This window comes from Varroa jacobsoni, unplaced genomic scaffold, assembly GCF_002532875.2.
Source record: "Varroa jacobsoni isolate VJ856 unplaced genomic scaffold, vjacob_1.0 scaffold_98, whole genome shotgun sequence".
NCBI lineage: Eukaryota > Metazoa > Arthropoda > Arachnida > Mesostigmata > Varroidae > Varroa > Varroa jacobsoni.
The window spans coordinates 268319-287904 of NW_019213000.1; the positions used below are offsets into that span (position 1 = coordinate 268319).

The 19586-nt window shown below is 41.9% G+C and overlaps 1 protein-coding gene across 2 annotated transcripts in view; it reads right to left on the reverse strand.

Annotated features, from left to right (window-relative positions):
- LOC111264630 (protein phosphatase 1 regulatory subunit 16A) overlaps positions 1-19580 on the reverse strand; it is a 71275-nt gene extending 51695 nt beyond the window's left edge. For both annotated transcript variants that reach the window (XM_022840704.1, XM_022840696.1), the window contains exons 1-2: positions 18973-19580; positions 1617-1713 (exon numbers count right to left, since the gene is read on the reverse strand). In XM_022840704.1, the coding sequence (XP_022696439.1) occupies positions 1617-1713; positions 18973-19143 (268 nt within the window). In that variant the 5' untranslated portion in view covers positions 19144-19580. The remainder of the gene's footprint in view (positions 1-1616; positions 1714-18972) is intronic.
- Between the last annotated feature and the right edge of the window lie 6 nt (positions 19581-19586).

Here is a 19586-nt window from a genome sequence, read left to right on the forward strand (position 1 = left end):
GCGGGGGGGGGGGAGACGATCAATGTTTAGACCGGCTGGGGACGAGGTTTATTCGATATGGCAGCGGGTTTAACCACGTCTCACAGCGGAGCGGCATTTCTGGCGAAGTACTAATGCGCATGAATTTTTGTCGTTTATGGCTGTGAGTCGTACTGATGTTATTGATCACATGTTGACAGAGCTTATCCATCAAAGGATCTCAATAATGGACTCGGAGGATCTAGTGGAACTAGATTATACTTTTCAGTCTCAAAAGATCCGTATTTGGCTCTCTTCGACATATATTCAGCCAATAATAATAATGTTAGATACGTGTTTATGTAGACGGCCCTCAGCTTCCATGCATCTTGACAGAGTATCACTTGAACATCCTCTTAGTGATAATGCGACTGTCTCTTGAATGTACGTTACTAATTACCAACTTCATCTTTGACCCCATTAAAGTTTCGTATAGATGACGAACGGCTATTATTTAGGGCTTTAGAGTCTACATAGGAAAAAGGCACTGCGCATATGGTTAAAGGAGTAGCTTTCTTATCCATGTTTTGCTTTGTTCGATTTATAGTACACAGCTGCTGTTCACAAGAATAAGTACCGCATCTTTGAGGTGGAGATCTAGTTTTTCTTAAGATGTTAACTATTGTGTACGATGTAATAATACTATGTGAAACATAAGTGGGGTCAACTCTGCGTGATCTATATCGAATTTCTGTTTTGAACCTTGTACCATATTTTCTATAGAAGACTTCATTGCATGCTTCTTATTGGTCGCCATATATATATATAAAAATATATGCGCATACGTGCAATATAAAATAACAAAAAATAGGCTTATACATACAACACGTTTAGATACAGCTCATTGTTATGTCAGGGTTTTGAGGCCAGGAAAGCTATATCACGTAAATGGATCATCGTGTTTCTTTTCTGATTCCACCTTCCACCAAACAAAAACATCTTAGGGTGTCTCAAGTCGTATAGAGGGTCCATCCACAAACAACTTGGAAATGTCTCCGGTAGTCCATGACATTACATTCCCATTTTTACATCCTTAACCACCAGCTTTGGCCACAGATCAGACCCTGTAAGGCTTATCTATCCTAGATATTTTTACTGTCAGATGGTCGTCCTTATATTTATCAGACCCATTGTCTTGTCAGCATATGGCAGGCTATAGGCCTCACGCGCTCGTTAACGACGTAAGATATATCAGCAATCAATGCTGCTCAGGCTGCTGTAAGGTTAGACCAGCCGGTGCAGGCTTCTAAGGTTTGCTGCGCTACTCTTCTTCTAACGGTTGGGAAAAGGACGCCCGGGACAAGCCTCGAATAAAAGGTCATTCACTGCTTTCTTCTAGAGATGAGGTCAGCTTAATGGAGGGCTTTGTTGTGTACATGGTGTCACTGCCCTCTTTCGGAGGTGCCCAAAAAAAAAACTAAGCCTTAGGTTTTTTACTATACTGAGCCGGTATCATAAAAGATTTACGTATGTAAGTACGCGTAACGTCGTAAATCTACTACGACTCATAAGGAAATTCGTTCGTACTTATTTTAGGGAACAGAAATATTCGTTTCCTGAAAGAACAAAAATAATTTGTTTGCTCACCGAGCACTTACCTTCTTCGACATCGTTACGGGCTGCTGCCTCGAGCAACATCACGCTTGGAACGAAGTGCACCTTGTACTCAACAAGCCGTCCTCCACCGTTATTTAGCTGCAATTATAATATCGATTAGTTAGAAATTATTATTTTATGTTATAAATTATATTTAACCGTAACAAATCTATACTGCTTAATAATTCCTCTCACACAAGGCCTTTCCTAACATCGTTTTACTATTCCTATATATTACGTAATATATATCAGTATATATTCATAGGAAATTATCGCTTTGTGCAAAACGATCGTCTCAAATTAGCTACCAATCATTCTAGCCAACGTCATTTAGTTTAATCTCTTTTGTCAAAATCGGCTTCTTCTGCTTTGCTGACAAAAGAGTATCGGCCAAAAGGAAAACATAGAAAGCTACCCTCTCTAACCTTGTCGATATACCCATCTTACTGTCATTTGCTAAACCTCTCAACAGGAGGTGCAACCAGCAACAGAAGTAGCTGGAACACCTCGAGGCACCAAGGTGCTTTTTTCATCATAGGACACAAGCGAAAGCAAAAGCGTCATAAACATCGTTAGGTTCTGAATCTGAGTTATTTTACCAGCTGATGGAACTTTTGTTATTGAAAAATTTTGATAATAATAATGCCTATTTCCGTAGAGAGTCAGTTTCATTTGCTGGAAGCTGTAGAACGCAAAAGATGCTGGTAATCTGAAGCACAATTGTTTCAACACGAAGTCCACGAACCATCTCAATTAGCTAATTCAGTGGCCTTTCCTTAACCTCTTCCTCCTAAAAGAAACAAATATTTCGAAAAAGCAAAACTATAGGTGTAACCGTAAAGATCGTGGGAGAAACGGCATGTACGTTGCCCATATCGCGAAGCTGACGTACGTTCAGGTACTACAGTTTAATGCAGTGTGCGTAAAGTTCGAAACTGGATACCTATCGTAGTAGACATATATATATACATATATATATATACTATTAGTATACCTTGTGCTTTATGCCTAACGTGGCTCGAGCACACGTTTGTTACAAAATCGCCGTAAATAATTGTGCACTGTTCTACTGTATTGTTAAAAAGCAACATTTTCTGAAGTTATACTAATTTTGTAAGATATGCTAGTCCTTAGGGAACGCCTAGGGTGCTATGATGCTAGAAATATTGAACTTTTTAACCACACAAAATTTAACATTTGCGACAATAGTAAAATCAAGCTTTAGTCAATATTCTATAACGCTTTTACTATCGAAATGTTTACCTTCTACCCTGCTTAATTACCGATCATGCTATGTGCCATGCTCCTTCCAGCAGAGATAATACGAGAAATGAACGTCTCTATCCGTTGATTTTTAACAGGAAAAAATATGCTGAAAATTCATTGACGCAAACTCGAACTTATTCATCGTCAACCTTTAAGCCAAGTGCGTTCATCACGGTATCCTTTCAATGCACGATTCTCAAGGGTGCGCTTAACGGTGCATCAGTTCTTCTATAGAATGAAAAGGATACAAAGGGACAGGACAAAAGGGGTTCGGAACAAATTCAAGGTCCGACTCATTCGTCCCTGACTCATTCGTCTACGTTGCTTTTTTTTTAGTGTTTTTGAGGGCAAAATCATGATTAAATGAACTGTATGGCACTCGAAGTCAAGCAGCTGACAGATTCTTATGAAAGCTGTGAGTATAGAGCAGAAAACCTTCGCTAACGCGTCGAAACATGACAGCCCGTCGTATGTGGCCGTACAGAAAAAAAAGACAAGAAAAGTCTCTGATGATCAACGACAATACTAAGAAGGGCTAGGTGAAAAAAGAACGAATGATTTCTGCAATGTTACCTTACCTAGTGTGCCTAAATAAATTTCCTTAGCTAATAGGAAGCATTGACTTTTCTTTTATTGCTTACACCGTGACATACAATTGCATCTACATGTACGCTGTGGATTTAAAGTAGGTAGTTGTGCCGAATATTAGTCTACATAGTTACAAGTCTGGCACGACTCAAAAGACAAACCAAATTGTATATATATGTCTTTTTTTTTTACAGGTCCTTTTTACAGGTTTTTTTACAGGCGGTCACATGTTTTATAGGCGACACAACAAGTACCATCGCATTGAGTCAATGGTGCGGCTTATAAAACGTCGCTGTAATTGGCCCTGCCTATCACAGCGTCAGTATACTTGCCCCGTATTAAATCAGGCAGCCTAACTGAGACTCAGAATATTTTCTCACCTATGCAGTTATATTTATGGCTGCTACTAGACACGATTTATCGTCGACGAACAGGTCAAAATGGTAGAACCTCCGTTTCTCTAAAGTCGAATAGATTCTACAGAGCCAATACAGAGATAAGGTCAAAGCTTTGTTCGTTCCTAATTGGTCGATCCAAACACATCACTAGTCTTTCTCTAATTCGAATTCCGCCTAGCCTGCTATTCCACAAAAACTGCACCTTTGTTATCGTTGCTTTCCGGCAACGCGGCTACGCAAGATTTTGCCATACAAAAGACCGAAGCCTTATGCGCTGTCTGTCCTTCATTGCTAACTGTCTTCAGAGAGGCCTGTCGACGACAAGTTAACAAAATTGTGTTTGTAAGCCATTATTTCATAAAACATCAATGCAGAACTTGTCATGCACGCCATATTGCTAAGCACAATGAGAGAAACTGCTACTTGATCCCAGGTGGAGCCGAGTACTGTTCCCACCGGAAGCGGTACATGATATGCTGAACTGAAGAAGCGTCGTCTTGTGCATTCATTTAGCGGGCGCGAAAGCCACAGATATCCGTAGCGCGCATTGAGCCTTTGCATTCACACACTCCTTTTTGTATTAGTCAACAACGCCTATGGCTAGGCCCTTCCAACCAACGACGTTGTCTTTTCATTGAGCTTTAAAATATTACATCCAGTACTCTTCCTACGCGCTAAGGCGTAACGACATCATATCAGGCTGATTGTTTCCCCATGTGAATTTCTTAGTCGTCACACAGGATGGTGATATACGGTGCTGTGTTCTATTAAAACACAGGCAGATTCTTTTCTGATTCTTGCGGTACCTCCCGGTCGAATCATATCGAGCACAGTCGTATTCGAGTCGGCAGGATAATTCGACATTGCAGAGAGACTTAAAAGTACAAGCCAGGAAACTTCCTGCGATGTCTATATACAAGCGGCTGAGAAGCCTGTTCATTGAACGTATACCCGAAGTCTGCCCAGGCTGTATAGTATGTCCCATGTGCAGTCATAAAGGATGAGAAAGCTTACGAGTGCACTGAGGAAGGATTTCCTTTCTGGTTGGTCCTGTTTTTTTTTTTCGTTTTCCTGGCAGCGTGCTCTAACAATACAACATAAGACTTGAAGACCTTTCTGCAGTCGACATCAAACAACTGGGTCATAGAGAGCCGCCGGCGAACCCACTCCACGTACACTCTTATCCATACAAACAGCGTAGGACCTAAAAGAATGCGGAAAGTTACGTTGATTACGTGGACATACGTCTTTTCCGTGAACGTCCCGCAAAAACAGAAGACCGCTTCAGTAAGACTCGGTGGATGTCGATCTCGACTTAGACAAGGCGTCCTGACTTTTAATGTTTGTTGCCTGTAAAACCCTCAAACTTGGGACCAAGTACAAGCAGCGCACCCTATAGGGGTATCGTCGGCCCAGAAATTCCGCTTCACATGGAGCGAGTTCTATGTTAGCAGCCGACGGGATAATGTATCAGCTTATTAATTTTGACCCCTGTTTAGTCACGTGGATCACCTGTTTCTTTCTCTTTATCACCATTACAGGATGCGCATGTAGTGTACGGTTGTATGCTCGACAATGCGGCCTGTATGCGTGGTCATAAAAGTGTTTAGCCTCCAGAATACAGCCATGCATAGAATGGAAGCATTGTATGATCACGCATACAAAAATAGAAACGTAACAAATATTTTCAGCCGCTCTAAACACTTCCATTTAATATTGCCATACCAGATTAAAGTCACAGGATGGATGTCGGCGGAACAAGAAACAAGCCCGTTCCTGACTGAAGGAAACAAGAGTATTGGGTTGCTCGGTAGCGGCCCGGCTCTTGTCGACCCTTGGTTGTTGCTACCCTTGGGCTAGTGACATACTGTTGTGCTGTTGAGTCAATATACTGCGCTTTTCTCGAAACCACTGCCCTGAAAGCGGGTGGGAGCACGTTTTTTTTTATATTTTCGAATATTATATAGTTATAATCGTGGGCCAGTGGGGTAATGATTAGAAAAGACATTATGAACATACATGTACACTGCTTGGTTATTTATTTAATGCACTATACGCTTGCCGGCTTTGTAAACTAGAATAAAAATGTTAAGACACGGTGTTTATGTACTCACCAATGAGAGCGACTTCTATATATCAGTAGCTTACGACTTGATACATTAATCAAAACTTCAGCCGTCAAACCCAAATCCAAAACAGAGAATACGATATATTCATTCAGCTCAAATAACTAAAGTCTTTACGACCGTTTCTAGCGCTGCCGCAAGTGTTGCTGTTGTATCCGCTTCCCTTTAGTAACCATATCATGGATCATCCCTACTGCAATATTCCTAGATTTTGAGCGTTGTTTGAGTGTCTCTCGCAAATTAAATAGGCAACGAAATCGGCAGTTCCTCCAATTTGGACCGCGCACGACAGTATCTGAACCGCAATTGATTGCCTACGTCGTGCGGGACTTGGACGGAGGTGTGTATCAAAGACCAGGAAATGGGATTTTCACTGTAAGTGGGGTTGCATTTGCGAGACAACTACGTTACGGAATTAGAAAACTGAGCGTGGGAACTGCTTTCTATGCTTCCAATTTTATTAAGATGAGGCGCTAGCGAACGCACCTACCGCCGACTGCTATTACGTGAAAGCAAGACGTAGAACGTTTATTTTATTTTCAATGCTGATATGCAGAAGTGGGATCTTTGCAAGTGCGAAAGTCCAATGTTCCCCGTTATTTCAAGTACTTTGTCCATAAAGCCGCCACAATGGACGATAGTAGTAGAGACGGCTTGTCTCACTTGTTCAATTCTGTACCGTTCTTTAACTTCCATCTTATTGTCGAATTTACTAGTTTTTTTTCCTCTAAATACCATTAACGGACGGCCGAGTAAAACGAGTTGACAGCACTCCTGTACTGGCCTTTTTCTATTCATGGTGTTTAGTTGAAAACGAAGGCCATAAGTCTGCGTTTGTGCACGCAAGACAATGATTTCGATTTGTTCTCAGTTCATACTTCAACGCTCTAGCCAGAGCCTAAACTTTCATGTGGAAACCTGCCATGGCATAGCTTCCTACATCTGATTTCCTTCAAAGCTTTGAGGCTTAGTCCTGCGATCGTTGATTACCTCTACAGTTTTTTTTTGCTGACTCAAATACTCCAGTCTGTGCCGAGTAAAGGGAAAACGGGAAACGAAATAACTTACTAGCAGCTTCGCCACTCGCAAAAAGCCCACTAAAAGAATAGACGATCTCTGTTCAGAGCGCGTTCATCTGCATCAGCCGTTGTTGAACGCGACTCTTCGTCATTAAACGAAAAACGATCTGTTTAAGTAGTTTTACTGCATAAGCATTTTTGCAATAGCACAATACAGCCCTGTGGTAGAGCTCCGACACGCTTTTCGACATCCGCAGCACTTCGGCCATTGCTGATGAACTCAAATGGATTCAAATAAGAGCTGTTTCTAGGTACAGGGTCCTAGTAGTCTAGCTATACTTGAAAACGTAGCTGCGTTCGGTCTCTACGCTGACTGCCACGATTCTCAAAGACGCTAACAAATGGCTGTCACCCTACATCGATCTCTGCGTACCGCAGTACCAGAGCCGTTCAAACGCTATTGGCGCCTACGAAGCCTCAAATAGATTTAAAATGAGCAAATAGAAACGGTACTGGCATCAACGATCATGAATGGAATTTTTAGGTTAAAAGCATGACTTTTAATATTTCGTTCGCGCTGTTGCCGCCTCCGTTCAGTTGGTAGGGACGAATCGGTCCCGTTTAGATGAACCGGCGTTTTTACTGTTGGCATCATCAAGCAGGTACACCGACTGTGAAAGACTTTAAGTAACTGCGATTGCAAGATCATCATAGTATGATCGTAGATAAATACAGTGGTCACTGCGCTTGCTATATGGGCTTATGGCTGAAGCATTAGTAAACTGGTGGGCGGCGGTGAAAAAGATTTTGGTACATGTCTTTCTGTTGCTAGGAGCACTCTTAGAGTTGCTAAGCAACCTACCCCCACTAAAATTCAGCAACATTTTGAATCGAGATGAGAACCAACCTTAAGGTTTAGCGGAGGGCATCCTGCTGAAGAGACGACAGAAACTGAGCTTAGATATGATCTTCGCTTCAAATCCTTTTCTTCTCCCTGTCCTTTTCGACTAACTGGTGGGTCGGCAGTGAATTGTTTTATTTAAAACCAACTGCCATTCATAAAAATTCGAGGAGGAAGTCTAAGCAGAATGGACAGTTGTGGCTCGATAGTTGACTGGGTGAATTAACAGTGTGTGACATCGTTCTGTTCAGCATAGAAACTCCGTCTGGTTGGCGTCACAATATCTGCCAGCCGGCCAGCCTGCCTGGGTCAATCTGTACGAGAGTCAAGTTAGGAGTCTATTTGAGACTCGTACAACTCGATAAAATCGTCTTAATTATTAGCTGTTTTTGTAAAAGTGGGCCGATGGGACACTGAAGCGAAGAACCGATTATCCGCCCCAGATAGTTGTTCCTATAGTTCGTTGACTCGGCTCCCTTTTAAGGGTGTCCCTTTCGCTTAAATGTACACTTGTATCTAGTATTCAATACACTGTTAATTCCAGTACCACATGGACGTATGTAGATCTGAACGAGGTAAGCTTCAACATGCCATTAGGGCTATATGAGGGCTGAATATATAATAGAACTGCATATGTCGTAGATAATTATAGTCACACTGTAAGATATTTGGAATAGAATTTAATGATCAACATGTGACCTTTCTTAGACGACGGCTTGCTTAGAAACGATAAAGGAATAGATAAATCATCGGAGGAATCATTGCCGATAGTTGTTCTAATATGTAATGTGCGGACGATAGCTGGCAGAGATATTCGTGGGTACCTTCGCGATCGCACATCAGCGCCAACATTGTACTGATAATTGTTGCAGATCGCTCGTGGACCTCATCTATCTCTGCGTTGAAGTCGCTATCAAATCCGTACACGGCCTTTTTTTTGAATCCATAACAGTCTAATATATCATATGCATTGTATATCGCACAAGTACTCTTGGCGGGCCCTTATCCATCAAACGTTGTTACCTACTACCGACGTATTCGTAGTTGCATAATCAAAACGTCTGCGTCGGGCTTACGAGATCACTGGCTGATCTGTCAATAGCTGAATTTCGACTATCAGCTTTGTCCTATTTCTCCGTAATGTTTTCGTGTGATTTTTAACAATACCAAGAGCGACATAGGGAATGAGATTCTCACCCTCAGTAACCTCTATACAGATATTCTTAAAAAAAAAAAGACAGAAAAAGACAGATGCTGCACCCAATACACATAAAGGGACGGGGATTTGCTCAAATTTTGGACATTTCGGTCATCATACGACTCTTCTGGGCAATTGATTTGTATAGTGATATTGTACCGAATCGATGCTTTCCAAAAGCAATAGAATTGTCGCTAACAATATCAGAATAGTATTTCGATAGGTACTCCATGTAAAAGTAGTTAGTTCAGTCCGATGTGTTTGTGTGCCCGCGGAGAACATACAGCAATCACATTTGATTTGCCTAGGAACATACAAACAGCATGTATATATGCTTTGTCCACCTAGACTCGTCGAATAGAAAAGTAGGCAGGCTAGTAACGTAATCACTTGTAGACCACACCCAGAAGTGGTTTCTTTGTGCCCATAAAAAGAAGTAGACGGCAGACCATGCAGTTGCCAAGATTTCCATGGAGCTCGTGTGATTTGCATCTTTGGTCCTTGCCCATTTGAGCAAATGCTTGATTCGTAGCTAGAAAGAAAAAAACTGAGAAAACACCGTACATTCATTAGAGTGACAGATTATTGGACAGACCTTGTCTAGAAGAAAGCCACACTACTCTTGTCTCTCGTTATATATGTATATGGACATCCTGGAAGGGGATTGATTATCATGGCTCCTCCGACTTTAATATCTGCCTATACTCTGTCAGGTTTATACGTACTGTATGTATATTATTATTATATTCTATTCTTATATATAAGAATAGGATAAGTAGGAAACAAACAAAAGAAGAACTTCGTGATACACAGTGTGTTACTCTGTGAACGACGACACTCACTATGAAGTTCTGCATCCCTTCGCATAGATTTTTTACTCTATGTGGATAGAGATAGCGTCGACTTCAGTAAAAGTAGTAGTAGTAGTAGTAAATGAAGAATGAAGTAATTTTTCGTAGAAGACTTCACACAGATCAGTGAGGAAAATGGTAATGGCTTTAACAAGCGAATGGGTAACAAAGGCACACGGACGGCCGGCAAGTATAACTAAACTTAAAAAATTATGCCGAGACTTCGCTGTAGGTATAGTAACACGGTTACCTCTATCATCACCAGCTCTAACGTGACGCTGCCCCATTCCATTAGCCAGCTAGTTATCAACTTTGCTACGTTACCCGTGGAGAACGTATCTATTCGTTTGTTCGCTGTCATGCGAAAACCAACTTCATTAGTGCTTTTCCTTTTCTGCGCATAATAGAAATACGGCTACGGAAAAAAGCAGGTATTAAAGAGAAAGGAGGAACGAATACTACACACAGGCCCCGAGCATTGATGGTAGCGCATTAAGAAACACATGTAAAAGGGTCAACAACACTAGAGAGACGTACGCGTTCGCGCTCAGAAATAGGTCTGAGGGCTTCGAATGAGGGTATGAGATATAGTACACACATACATATATATATCTGATGTCTGCATTCGCCGTTATCTGCATAATGCCTAACGACTCATAAAGACTTAGCGTTGCAATATTCCGTCAGCTTGCATACGTCGCACAGCATGTGTGGTCACTTGCCGTTAGTTTCCTTCAGCTGTTTTGATCTGGAATGATCGCATCACCTTCTAACAGATGCTGCTGTCGTTATGATAAAACGAGCTTGGCCGCTTCCTGTATGTTAAGTACCGCGTTACGAAATAACCCATCTTTCGGCATCCGAATGGTGCCCGGGATGCTCGAACGGTGTACCAATGGCACTCGTCATTGCAGAGCAGTGTCAACGATTTCGTCGTGAAAAGATGAAACCGTTGCCGATCGATATACAAAAACATCGAGACAAATAGAACTTTCACAGAAAACTAGAAGCGGCCACATTCAGTTATGTGTTCTATATAATTTAGACTACAAACGTTTATATGTAGTACAGTGTTATTAAGCAACGGGACGCATTGCGTTTCTTTATTAATGTGTGTGCATGTATTTCATTGAAATAGTCTCGGCTTTCTCTTCTTTTGCCAGAACGATATGAAGCATTTGCAATTATTCAGTTTCGTAGGTATTTCCTAGATGCCACCACTGTTGCAGATATAATTTTCTATACCGCAGTTCATCATCACTTGGATCTATTTATAATATGCCATAGTCGCTGGGGTGAGAAAAGGATAACTCTTTGGAAACTACTTCATCATCAGCTCACGTCATTTAGAACGTTTCGATGCACGATGTTTTTAATCGTTCTGCTTTTTTACGCTACGCCGTTACATGCGAATACACCATGAGCGGATCTTCTAGCTTCAGCCACGCGTGTGTCCAGCTCTTTAGCAACAACTGTATGACCGAAGACTTGTTTATCTAGAATATATTTTAATCCGCTGGTAGTGAGTCGTTAGCGGCCAGCTTTAGCAAATGGCCTCTAGCAAATATCGCCCGTCTCGACTGGTGTCCGCATCGGCGGCAAGAGCAATGGCTACCAGAGTAAAGTAGGGAAACCAGGTGCACATTTTTCTGCCACGTACCGAACTTTGTTGTCATTAGGGGCGCAGTACCAAAGAAAGCAGCAGCTACTAAATAGGCAGGCGATAACTGGCGTTGTGGCGCACCTGACCCCTGAGTAGCTCGGGTGGTCGAAGTAGCCGCTACGAGTTAGGTTCAATTTCTTATAATAATCCCATAGCAACGACTGATCATATCCGTGTCGTTATCTTGTCGTCCGAAAAAGCCTAGTCCTTTATATGGTTTGTATTATGTAAGTTTCGTTGATATTCAAGGTAACAGCTTTCAGCCGTTTGCCTAAAATTTCCCAGTTCTAATCGTTCTGCTTTCGTCAGGTTTGATTCTCTGGAAATCACAGAGATGATGTAGTATGTCTGCGAAAGGTTCCCCCGTCCATGGTATTACAAAATCGTCCAAAAACGCATAGAGTTAGCATATCCTTTGTGTGGATTCAAGATTCTCAAATATTAGATGAAACTGCATGGTCCAATCCTGAATGGGTCCTATGAAGGTTTTTATCCAAATAAGTAAATCACATCGTGTTCAAGAACGCTAGCCCTAGCAAGCTGGGCATATCGATATACCTTTTTTTAAATAGGGAGCCTGTTTACTCTGCGTGTTTACACAGAGTTTCTCGTTCCCTCTAATTAAATGTTGGCTGCTAGAGCAGAAGTTAATAGGCCTAATATAAAAGAATTTGGCATAAGTATGGAAAAGAGAGACGTGTCTCGCGGGAGACGCGTTCACTAAACGAATAGTTATCTTAAAACGCACATACAAAATATCTTCACGTAGCTGCAGGGAACTGCGCCGCAAAGCACATACAGACACATCATTAATGAGAAGACGCGCGTGCATACGATTAATCATTGATTAATTTTTATATTGCAATAAAAATTGAAGAGATAATCAAGAAGTTATATGGAATAAAGTTTCTGTTTAGAAATTTACCTATTTGAATCTCTCTGAGTCACTGTTCAAGTACAGTATAATTATATAATAATAACAGTGTCTGTGAAATTATCTGTCTCTTTCGAAATTTTACTTCTCACGATAGCAACGTCACATACAATTAAACGTATATTTTTTTTTATGCCAAAAAACGTTTTTATGCTGCGTCATAAATCTGTTTTCTCTTCTCAAGACAAACCGTTCGACAAATGCAATTTTCCCTTCTTCCTCAAGTATTCCCAACGATTTTATCTGTAGCTAAAGTTACTGTAGATGAAAATTCTACTTTGCCTCCCGTCTTTCTTCTATGAAATTCTGGACACCCAGTGTTGATATCACATATATTAATTCGACGAATTTCCGTGATTGGTTTCCGTGGGTAAATACTTAAATTTGTAGAAAACGGGGTGAATCAACGGATGAATTTACTATGACTTCTAGCCCAGTTGGAAGGAAAGTTGAAGGGCCAACCAGTGGAAAACAATTGATGTCATGGGCCGACTCACTCGTACCACGATCTCACCGGAACAAACGGCGTTGTTCAGGTAGACTTTGTCGATTTAAGAATCAGCAAGAATCAAGCAAACGATGAGACTAACAGCTGATCGTACTTGGTCAGATAAGGTAAATGAGGTGTCCTTACGACACCTATTAGTCATGCGATTACTCTGGTTAGGCACAAATTCCTGTCAATTCGCGTTGGTTGCAGAGATGAGCGACTTTAATCTAGGGAATAGATACGCGGTACGGTAACGCTTCTCGTGTAGTTGACCGTAGTTCGTACGACGTACCGCTACAAAAAAACGCGTCGCTATCCGTTCTGTCCATTCACATTGTCATCAGTTTGGCTTTGCCTTCTGCGATAACGGGGCGTCACTGCTATTTGTCGTATCACGTTCATGGGTTTTCTACGGTGCCGCCACCGTCTTGTCTCAACCATAAGGGTTTCCTAGTTCAACGAAGCATGCATCCACCACTCGACAAAATTCCACGTTCGGTCACATTAGCGATGGTTATAGCTGTCGTTGCATAGAGAAAAGAAGACCAAGAAAAGAGGGAAGAAAATCTCGGATCAACTTCACGGATCCCTTTCCGGGTAGTCACACTAAGCCGGGTCTTTGCTTGGTTGTTGTCTTTGTAACCGTCCTGCCAGCTACGCTGAATCCAAACGAACCTCGAATCCGTAGGCGGCCGACGTCTAACTGACAACCGTCTTCACCTGTAGCCGGCATCTGGCACCTAGCGACCCAACCCATAGCTATTCTTTTGCTGCTCCTTTCTAAGTAAATCCCTGCCGTCGCTGGCAAGTTAATGATGAAAACGATATTAAATATCTATTGCCGTAGTGGCGTTTTGCTGCCGTCCGGCAAATCAATGAGCTATGCTGGCCATATGCTGACCTGAGGTAGACTTGAGCCGAGCAAGTGAACAGGAGAACGCCTAGGGAGGACCCAGTTCCACAAAAGGCTACTGTGCAAGCAACCGACTAAGGGAACTTAACGAGAGAAGCAGCGCTGGCATCACAAAGCATCCGCCCTAACTAAGGTTGCGCGTTCATCCTGACTCTGCTTCCAGGCTTCTGAAGCTTGCCGCCTTTTTCTCTCTCTTATGTCGGTTAATAGATTCACCACGGATGCAGTGCGTGAGAGAGAAAGCACGCCTTCAAAAGCTTAGCGTGCCTTAACATTACAAGGCACGTACGCCCTCGCGAACGGGTGCAAACTGTGCATGAAAAATCTGTGTCCTACCCACTCCTAGCAATGGAAGAAGGTATGGCTTGTATGCGGCCAGCTCCTCGAATTCATTGTTCAGTCAACCAAACGTAATGGTATGTTACAACACGCATAAAGTACCAGAGAACAAAGAAGTTGCCCGAATAGGACGTCGCACAAGTAGGATAGTCTATCCGGCCGCAGCTACGGAACGAGATAACCAGCACAAGGCTAGCGATAAATGTCGAGCAGTGGCTCCCTAGAAATATATTCCAGATTATATTATGTGAGTTTGTGCAGGTTTTGAAACGCGCGCTTATAACAGGCATATAGTTCTTTTCCATTCAGTTGCTATCCCGGAGGTGGGCCTTGGTCTTTCAAAAGCTGCCTATACCTAGGGCCCATATAGATGAGTGGACATTTATCGATGCTCCACAAACTATAACGCTTTCGTTTCATACAATATTAGCCGGACGAAGACGGGTTACAGCAAAAGCCGAGTTCGAAATCTTGTTCACTGGCAGGTGTGGATAGAAGCGCTGCCGACTTCCGGACTCCTCTGTCAATGAATCGAAAGGTCGCTAACTGATACATGTCAAATACAAAAAATGTTTTTCTTACATAGGTAAAATTACAATTTTGCTCATCTGTAAATGATTTCGTGACTGGACGTAGTCTTCTGGCAGAAGTCTTCTTGTCTTGGTCCTCCTTACCCGTTATGCGCGGCAAGCCATCTGTCTATGAAAATATTATGTAAATTTGTTGAACTATAGGAATATATACGTATCCCACCGACGTGGACATTTCAAAATGATATCGACGTTAAATTTACTTTAGTAATCTTGCAATCGCTCGCTCGCTCGCTCGCTTTATCATGTCCATACAAGTACGCTCGTCGTGCACTGGCACGCGAGATCTCTCACGACAACAACAACAACAACAACGACAGCAATAACGACCATTTGCAAATGTAGATACAGGCATTCTGTCGCCGTTTGGTATCATCTAGGGCAAACGAGAGCTAACCAGGGCAGTCCGTTTGTCCAGATTTTAGCTCGAAAAGCGCCTCGTAGTTAAATTAACCCAACCAGTTAACACCAATGAACGAGTATAGCGAGTACGCTTGAGCTTTTAATGTGGCATATCTACACGCTCGTCAACGTCATACTAATACTATATAACTACTTGATGACGAAATCCAGACATCACGGACTTCTCCATGGGCATCTACAAGTATTGGATAATTCAAGGTTGCTCTCATAATGTTAGCCGAGAATTATCACAGGTGTATAGTGGTCTGGGGCGGCGAATGAGTTAATATTATTGTGGACTCAGTAAGTCCACAGCAGCTGACCTCAATCAAACATGCTGACGTTGATATGTTAAACGTATGGGCTCTAGAAAATACTCGGCTTCGCGAGTCTGCGTATATGTGTGTCATATGTTGTATAGAATCATTGATACACAATTTATCTCAGTTTGGCGACCTCATGTTCATACGAGGCATGCCGATCGAAAAATGCTTACGTTTCATCTTCTGATCTGACGTTCATCGGACAGAACAAATATCTAAAGGCCTCAGGGAGGGTAGTCATTCCCTCGATTTCCCATTCTTTTTCGTTTCGAGGAACACTGTCGATCCTTCATTCGTCACATGCGACTGAGAGGTCTGGCCTCGCGCTGTTGTCAGTCGTGAGACACTCTAAACGATGCTAAATTAACGTACTTTAGTTATTATACATCGATACGCACTTGAGCCTATTTAACACGTCTATACTTCTGTGCCAGTTCCACCTTAATTGACCGTCCGATTGACTAGGCCTGGCCTGCAAATGTCACCTGCCGCTAGCCTGATGATAGGCAAACGTTCAGCGGCAGAGTGAATTAAGGACCCTCCACGGCAACAGCCAAAATTTGCTGCTCTTACTCGATTATAATACAAGACAGATAACACATTTCGTCACTGTCGTGTCCGAAGAAGCACAAACGTAAACATGTCATCGATATGAAAAACATAGTAATTGAAAAAAACTAAGAGAATTTATCTCTGTTTACTTTTACAGTTAGGTACCTGTATAGCGCGGTATCTACAAACGCGCATGTAGATAAGAGCTGGAGTGCAAGGTCTAAGCGGTTCTGTACCCTGTCGATTCAAAGATTTTTCTTAAATTTAGAGAAGAACTTAGATGGAAAGAAAGACTACAAAGTGCGTTGCGCAATCAGTTGTGCGTTTGCGCAGATTTCACACAGATACTTTGATACGTTTATTATAATGCCGCAAAAGTAAATGCGCACACTGTTCGTATGAGTGAAAATTATCTAAGAAATAATAGAAATCGGATAAGGAGAACGAATGAAACAGTACGCTGATCTTGTCAATAGGGCGTAGGGATAAGTGGGGCTAAGAAGACCACTGACTAGCATTTTTCGAATTGGGTTCGTAGCTACCACCAGTCGTGATATAACTTTCGCGTTTACCCACGTTACTGTTACCTCAAAATTTTGGTGTCTTAGGGCTGAAAGGAAACTACTGCTGCCTACCCAGGCTATAGCTGGACAGAGCGAGGCACTTTGATAAATATACATATGCATAAAGTGCGCGAGATCCTATGACTACTTGCATAAGTTAGCTCCTTTATTTTATCTAAAACCTTATTCTAGATGTATAACTTATATATAGCCTACATATAAGTAACACACATAGCTGGCTAAGTAGAGGAGACCCTCGTTTCGTGTAAACTTTTCGTCCATTTCGACTTCCACTTAAAGCAAGTTGCTCATAAAAAAAGCCCATTTATCGCCATTTTGGTCGAACTCTGCCAGACTTATTTGTTTTAGTAAAATTTCATGATTGAGCGGCATATGATGCTCTCCAGATTTTACACTCTCTCCGAGTTCGCCCTACGATATTCGTTCCATGGTGACCAAAGAAGGGCTGCATTTTATGCAGCAGTCTGAATAATTTGCTGCGAACTGCTCGTAAGTATCATGTGGGTGAATGACTATATTAAAGAACTGACAAAGAGGGCAGTATAAAGCGATCAAGAACGAAAAAGAAGGGGTTTCAAAGGCGCTAAACGACAGCTGCATTATACGTACAAAAGCGGGTCAAATTTGGTAAATCTTAGACGATTATCCGTGGAGCTTCTTCGAAACGTTAAGCACATGGGGGAGAAAGGGGTTGTTAGCAAAAGAGAGATCTGGTCTCCGGCAAGCGAAATCTGCTTCTACCGTCTATACTAGTCAATTTGGAAACGAATCTCTTGGGAAATTAATTAGTCTTGAATGGCATCCTAGAAGGCAGACAACGAAGAACTAAGCTTGCAATTGTATCGCAACTGAGGTGTATTTGTGATAATTTTTGTCAACAGTTAAGAGAGACAAGTTTTAATCAAACTATTAAAATAAGTAGAATTTACTGTACGGAAGTCTAGTCAGGTGATATCGTATTGGAGTAGGTGGATATAGTAACGTAGTTTCTTACGAAACGTACACGTATTTTGTTACGGTAGCATATGTGTAATGCATATGACCACTAATTACGTCCGTCATTTCAACAATGCGGTACTTTCCTGATTAAGTAGCACTTTAGGTTATAAAAATTGCGTCTATTGAACATCGTGATGATGAATGCCATGATAAAGAAGCGATCGACGACAAGCGATCTTTCTTCCGTAACTGGCTTATTCAGTATATGGCTACAGAACTTAGTCGTTATCTCGGCTAGGCAGGCTAGCTCATTAAGAAGTTTTTCCTTTGTGTGAATAACTTAAACGTTATTATCAATACTAATGTTGATGACGGTCAAGATGGACAAATACCCCATTATAGACTAGTATGTACCCAGTGCAATGAGCTTTGAACGCTCGCAGTGCAAATGAACAATTGTTCTACTGAATGATTGATCTTCACGCGACTCTAATTCCGAGCTTCAAGATCACTCCTGCCGACACCGTACGTTATTACCGGTGTTTGCCCTGAGAGCCTGTGAAACGGAACCTTGATAAATGACATCTTGTAGCGAACAACTCTAATGAGAGTAGGAATTTTTCTACTGGGCTTAATGTTCCAACGCTCTTTATTAGGGTCATATATTAAGCGACTGCAACCTTTATAGATCTCGAACATCGTGTCGGGACGCACAATTCAGTTTGCCAAACATCGCCGTTTATGTCTCTAGAATTGTTGATTGTATCCAGATTGTTTATACGTGGCGTAAAACCCGTATAAAATGTCTCTGTTTCAAGAAATCCATATTTAAACAATTCGTTTGTCACAAACGGAACGTGCTCGGTTGTACCTTCTGCTACTAAGGTTTATCACTAATCGGAAAATGAGTAGGCGGAGGCTAAATAGCACGGCTTTAGGAGGATACAATGCATTTCGATCGTTTGCATGGCTGTATTCCGGCTAGCTGATTAGGCCATATTTAAAGTTTCACATTTCCATTGTTGTATGCGACTGCCAGAAAGAAACCTTCGCATCCTTTGCAAAAAAAGCACTTTTGTACTTTGTAAATAAAACAATAACAGGTTGCTTAATCTGAAGTCTTTTGCCAACGGGTATCGCTAGCAGACGTTCACTATATTACCTAAACCACATAGTCAGCATTGCTGTACTCGTTGTTTAGTAAACTCTATGTAGATTCAGTACGGTAGTCTGAGGTAGTTGGTTTTGAACCACCTCGAATAACGAACCCATTTACACTCACCTTAGCTCCGCTCTTCTCCTGACGTTGCTCCTTCCGTTTGAGCTCCTTCTCTCGTTGCGTCCACTTCTTGAGCTGTTGAATACGGCGCTTTTTGGCATGCTTGAGTCGCTCCTGCGTCGACATCCGCTCCAAAGTCGTCATTTCTTCGACGAGCTCGTGATGCTCAGCCATGACTCTGCTATCAGTCTATAGCGATTGTTCTCAACGACAGCAGTTGCTAGTGCTCAATGTTGTGTCTCTCGGCGTTCTCAAGACAGGCGCGCGTGTCGTACAGCTTCTAACCAGCGCTCTCCAGCCCACACGAGACTTTTTTGGCACTTATTAAATCTTCTACCAAAAAATGTGGATCTACAAAATATTGGACCCCTAAGCGTTCTGAAGTGAATCTTCTCGATGATATCTTGATCAAATAAGATTCCTTCATAAAAAGTAAACTCTGAGATTGCGATATCTATTCTTTATTCTCAGGGTGCTTAGTTCAGACTCCCTTGCCCTTGTCAGTTCGACAATTCCTTTGATTTCCTTGTATTGTACCCTTTTTCGACTTGAATTTTTTAAGAAGGTGGCAACTCCACGAACGAATTCGGGAGTCACCGCATTGTATACTATATATA